Source organism: Furipterus horrens, unplaced genomic scaffold, assembly GCF_987537825.1.
Source record: "Furipterus horrens unplaced genomic scaffold, mFurHor1.1.pri manual_scaffold_3, whole genome shotgun sequence".
Taxonomy (NCBI): Eukaryota; Metazoa; Chordata; class Mammalia; order Chiroptera; family Furipteridae; genus Furipterus; species Furipterus horrens.
Genome location: NW_028327173.1, coordinates 44,776,631 through 44,782,630, shown reverse-complemented (window position 1 = coordinate 44,782,630; position 6,000 = coordinate 44,776,631). Strand labels below are relative to the sequence as shown.

At 44.8% G+C, this 6,000-nt stretch overlaps 1 protein-coding gene across 1 annotated transcript in view; it reads left to right on the top strand.

Annotated features, from left to right (window-relative positions):
- The first annotated feature begins 216 nt into the window (after nt 1–216).
- The window catches only part of DOCK7 (dedicator of cytokinesis 7), a 192,186-nt gene continuing 186,402 nt past the window's right edge, over nt 217–6,000 (top strand). The window contains exon 1 of the mRNA XM_090269555.1: nt 217–349. Within this exon, the coding sequence (XP_090125681.1) occupies nt 312–349 (38 nt within the window). The 5' untranslated portion in view covers nt 217–311. The remainder of the gene's footprint in view (nt 350–6,000) is intronic.

Sequence of the window (6,000 nt, the reverse complement as noted above, 5' to 3'; positions counted from 1 at the left end):
CGCAGCCGCGAGGCGGTCGGGGCTGGAGTCGGTCCTCCCACGCCCCATTCTTCCCTTTGGTTCCCGCCAGCCGCAGAGACGTTCGGAAGCCCTCGCTCCTGCGGGAATTGACACGCGGGGGGAGCAGCGGTTTCTTGCTGCGCTCCTCTCAGGAGCATTACGGCAGGGCTCGTTCTCGGCTCCGGCCTCCAGCCCCAGCCTCCCGAGTCCGGAGCTGGGACTGGCGGAGGCCGCGAGGAAGGGAGCGCGAACGAGGAGGCACGCGCCCGCTGGTCCGCGCCCAGACCGCCGCCGCCGCCTCCCCGGGAGCCATGGCCGAGCGCCGCGCCTTCGCCCAGAAGATCAGCAGGTAAATCTCGGGCGTGGGACGCCGCGCCGCAGCCGGAGGAAGAGCCTGGGAGCCCTCCCGGGCCGGGCCTAGGAGGCGGGTGGGTGTGGCGACGCTATAGCCCGGATCCCGCGGCCTGGCCTGCGGCTGGGCGGAGGGACTCGCGGTTGGTGGGGTCATCGCCGAGGCCTCGTGCAACCCTCGAACCTGGGCCCTCATCCTCGTCTAGTCGGGGGGTCTCGAGAGCCCTGGGCGCCCGCCTCCGCCGGCTCCTTGGCTGCCCGGGCCTGGAGTTTCGCGGCGGCTTATAGAAGGGAGGGTGGGGGAAGCTCCTCGGCCGGCCGGCTGGCGATCGGCGCTTCCCAAATTCTTTGTGTCCCCACCCCCGGTGTCCCGGGAGCCGGGGCTCTTCGCTTCCTCCCCTCCCCGCCCACTCCCCGTTTGCCTTTTGGAGGGTCCGGGGGTCCGCCCTCCTCTCCACCCCAACAAAAGGAACGGCGCGCGGCGGGCTCCTGGCTGGTGGGAGGCCACCCCTCCTTCACGCCTCGTTCCTTTTCTGAGAAATCTGACAGGAACCCTCTCTGCACCCAGGGGCCCAATTCACAGTGGGCTCGTGCACCTAGAATTTAGAACACACGGCCAAATTAAAAGTTGAGAACCTGTGGTCTGCACCTTCGCGCCGCAGCTGCTGAATGTCTGGCGGATAGTAGGCTGAAGCTTGATGGTAATAGCATGTGAATTTCAGTGTTCCCTGTTTCTCGGAACACCCGAGGAAGAACGGTGATAGGCAGCGTCCTTTCCACTCTGACCCCTTCACTCCTGTTTTAGGAGTCTGGAAGGAAGCGAGCGCTGAAGGCTGAGGTCTCCCGGGCTTTTACCTATGCGTGGCGGCTTCATTGCCACCTTTCTCCCCCTTCACCGCTGAAAGTTGAGTTACCTTGCAGTCTCATATTTGTAGAATTTCTTTGTGGAAGATACTAATGGATAAGAGACGACATTCCTGGTTTTAATAAGACCATACTTCTGTGAATTATGATGTTTCAAGAAAAGGAACACTCAGATTCCTTTCTTTTTTTTTTTTTTTACAGTTGTATTTCTGTGACTTTGGATCTTTTTAGTTTGCTGACATTTCTCAAAGATTTCTGGACCTCCCAAACAGGTCCTTCTTTAACTGCCTGAATTTCCATCCTGTTCCTCTATTTCGGCACATTGTGCATTTAAACCTAACATTTCTTTGATTTAAGCTTTGTGCTTAATTTTTTCTTTCCAGTTTTAAAACATATTTCATCTCCTTAAGAGGGAAAATAGTACTAAAGAGCATGGGCTGTAGGGTCAGACTATGACATGGGTTCAGATCCCTACTGTTATTTTCTAATTTGTCACCGTGACCAAATTGTTTAAGCTTTCTTAAGTTTTAGTTTCCTCATCTGGAAAATGGGTATAATAACTGTCCGTATTATAGAGTTGATGTGAAAATTAAATGGCGTAATTTGTGTAAAGCACCGGCCCCCAACATTTTAGGCACCGCCTACGGGTTTCATGGAAGCCGCTGGTGACAGGAGGCGAACTCAGGCTTGCTTTGCTTGCTGCCTGGTTCCTAACAGGCTGTGGGTCGCAGGGGTGGGAGTAAGTGTTTAGCATAGTGCATGCTTTATAATAATTATTGAGTACATTATAATTTGTATATTCTAGGGAGCTGTGATAGATTTAATATAAAATTATTGCTTTCTAAAATACATTTAATTGATTATGCTGTTAAGCTGTCCCAATTTTTCCCTCTTTGCCCTTCTCCGGCCAGTACGCCCCTTCCCTCCAGCAACCCACCCCCACCCCCATAGTTCATGTCAGTGGGTTGTGCATGTAAGTTCTTTGGCTTCTCCCTTTCCCATGCTATTTTTTTAATACTTTATTTGTTTGTTTATTTATTTTATTTTTAGAGAGGGGAAAAGAGAAATAGAGGGAGAGAAACATCACTGTGTGGTTGCCTCTCACTCACGCCCCCAACTGGGGACCTGATGTGCAACCTCGTCATGTGCCCTGACTGGGAATCGAACCAGCGAGACTTGGCTCGCAGGACGACGCTCAGTCCACTGTGCGACAGCAGCCAGAGCTTCATACTATTCTTAATATTCCTGTCTGTTTTGTTCCTACCATTATACTTCTTAATCTCTGCACCATTTCCCCATTTCTCCCCCTTCCCCTATCCAGCTGATAACCCTCCAAATGATCTCCATACCTATGGTTCTGTTCTTATTCTGGTTGTTTGCTTTGTTTTTGTTTTTATTTTTTAGAATCAGTTGTTGATAGTTGTGAGTTTGTGGTCATTTTGATGTTCATAGTTTTGATCTTCTTTTTCTTAAATAAGTTCCCATTAACATTTCATGTAATAATGGCTTGGTGATGAGGAACTCTTTTGGCTTTACCTTGTCTGGGAAGCACTTCATCTGCCTGTCCATTCTAAATGGTAGCTTTGCTGGATAGAGTAATCTAGGTTGTAGGTCCTTGCTTTTCATCACTTTTAATATTTTTGCCAGGCCCTTCTTGCCTGCAAAGTTTCTTTTGAGAAATCAGCTGACAGTCTTATGGGAACTCCTTTGTCGGTAACTCTCTGGTTTTCTCTTGCTGCTTTTAAGATTCTCTCTTTATCTTGAACCTTTGGCATTTTAATTATGTTGTGTCTTGATGTGGTCCTCTTTGGGTCCAACTTGTTTGGGACTCTCTGTGCTTCCTGGACTTACTTATATGTCTATTTCCTCCACCAAATTAGGGAAGTTTTCTTTCATTATTTTTTCAAGTAAGTTTTCAATTTCTTGCTCTTTCTCTTCTCCTCTGGCATTCTTGTGATTTGGATGTTGGTACCTTTAAAGTTGCCCCAGAGGCTCCTAAGCTTCTCGTCATTTTTTTTGCATTCTTGTTCTTTCTGTCTGTTCTTGTTGAATGCTTATTTCTCCCTTTTGTTCCAAATCATTCATTTGAATCCCAGCTTTCTTCCCTTCACTGTTGACTCCCCATATAGTTTTCTTTGCTTGACTTAATGTAACCTTTGTTTCTTCCCTTTTTTTTTTCTCTACTCTATGAGTTCTCTGAGCATCCTTATCACCAGTGTTTTGAACTCTGCATCTGATAGGTTGGCTGGCTATCTTTGTTTTAATTAGTTATTTTTCTGGGATTTTGTTCCTTTTTTTTCATTTGGTCCATATTTCTCTGCTGCCTCAATTTGGCAGCCTCCCTGTGTTTGCTTTTGTGTATTAGGTAGAGCTGCTTTTACTCTCTGTCTTAGTAGTGTGGCCTATGCAACAAAGGCAGCTGTAAATTGTGTGGAGCGGAATTTTAGGTAATAGCCGCTTTGCGGCTCTGTTTGTGGTGGGGGGTTGGAGAGGGGACAGTGCCGCTGCCTGGCTTCTGGCAATTTGCTCAGCACTTGCCCGATTTTCAGTCATTTCTCCCATTTTCCATATGTAATTGCCACCCTTCCAATTGCTGCCCTGGTGTTTGTGTATGTTCTAAGACCATGTGGGTCATTTAAGTGGTGAAAACCTGGCAGTTTCTTCCACTGCTCAGTGAGGGAACTTATAAGTGGTGAAATTCTGGCAGTTTCTTCCACTGCCCCAACTCTCACTTGTTTTTACAGCCAGAGGTAGTGGGGGTTTATCTTCCTGGTGCTGGAACCCTGGGTTGTGTGGTCTGGCCTGCAGCTGGGATTGCTTGCTCACAGAGTATCCCTCCCGATTTTTACCCACCACATGTGAATGTGGGTGTGTCCATTTTGCTGCTGCTGCCAGTCCAGCCACATGGCCTCTCTGCCCTGTCTCCTTGACTCCACTCTTCCTACCTGTCTGGATGAGTGTGGCTTTTACATTCTTGGTTGTTGGACTTCCATACAGCTCGATTTTCTGTTGGTTGTGCTTGTTATTTGTTTTTGAGATCTGGTTGTAATTCTTTCTATGGTTGCACAAGGAGGTGAAGCATGTCTACCTAAGCCTCCATCTTGACCGGAAGCTAAAGTCATTACTTATTTTTTGTAAAACAATTGAGTCTTGTTTCTAAAGGCAATGCCATTTAAAAAGATGTATTACTTGACACACATGCTTAGTATTAATTTCTCTTTAATGTAACCAAAAGTTCACCACTGAGAACATTGCGCTGGTCAAGAATGTGTACATTAGACAGTTAGATATAAAATATATACACAATGTCTGTTCTCCTTCTGTGGAGTTCGTACTTAGATGGGACAGGACAGTATACATACACATACAAAGATTTCAGTTTTGCAAAATAGCACTAAATTCAAATTAATACAGCCTTGTAAAGTTGTAAAATTAAGGCAATGGAAATAAAAAGCTGTGTGTTTATTAGAGAGATACTTAGGAGGTAGATACGGCAATGATTGGTGATTGATTGGATGTTGAAGGTGAGAAAGACCAAGAAGTTTGGGATGACCTCCAGGTTTCTGACTGGGTGGATGGTGGAGGAAATTATTGCGGTAAGGGAATACAGGAAGAAGAAAATGTTTGAGGGTGGAAATAAGATGTAATAGAGAAGACAATTTAGTTCTGAGCATGTTGACTTTGAGGTACTCATGGAGCATTCAGAGAAATGCCTCCTCGGTGCACGTTTAAGGTGAAGAAGAGAGAGAGTGGGCTGAAAAGCTAGATTTGGGAGTCTTCAGCAAGTTGATTGTAATTGAAGCCAGAGGAGTAGATGAGAATCCAGGAGAAATTTGCAGATTTAATTTGGAGGAAAGACCAAGGACAGAACTGCTATAGGTGATGAATTATTATCTGCTTATTGTGAATGAAAGGTACTTTCTTCCTTGTTGCCAAATATGGCTGAATAATACTTCTGAATAAATTCCTATTTTGCTTCTTAGTTTCCTACTATAGGAAATATAGCACAAACTTTGAAGCAAACTACCTGAGTTTGACATCCTAGCACTGCTCCTCATTGAGTAAACTTGGGCGTGTTACTTCACCCCATTATGCCTCATTTTCCCTATCTGTAAAGTGGGATACCAGTAGGACCTACCTTCTGGGGTTGTTGTAAAGATTAAGTAAATCAATACCTGTGAAATGCTTAGAACAGTGCCTTTTATTAGTGCCCAGTAAGTATCAACTATTTTTTGTTACTATAGTATTTGTAATATTGCTTAAGATCTCCTCAGGGTAGAGATAAGCCTTTTTATGATGTGCATATATGAAATTTGTTGCTCTATGAAAAACCTGTTGCTATTTGAAACCTTATCTTTTTTTTAAAAAAAAGCTTTGTAATGGTCAGAAACCTTTACTTTAAAAAGAATTATGCTGACTTCTTTTCTGGCTCAGTTTTTTCTTAACTCTGCTGTTATTTTAGCGTTTTGTTTTTTTTTGTTGTTGTTTCGTTTTGTTTTTAAGCTGTGATTTGATGATTTCTCTAAGCTCTGTATTCTGTATCACTTATCGTACTACCTCCCTCAGCTCATCATAGAAAAGCAGCAAGTGCATTTTGTCCACATGAAGTATTGCCTTTTGTCTCCCTACTTTTTGAGGACAAGGCATGTGTATTGTTAACCTTTATAATCACCCCCAGCATAAAATAAGTACAATTTTTGGAATGTTGACTGTAATTAATGATCTAGGATTTTGTTAGGATTATTTTGCCCTGTGACTTGATATTCCTTAGTAATGATGAACATT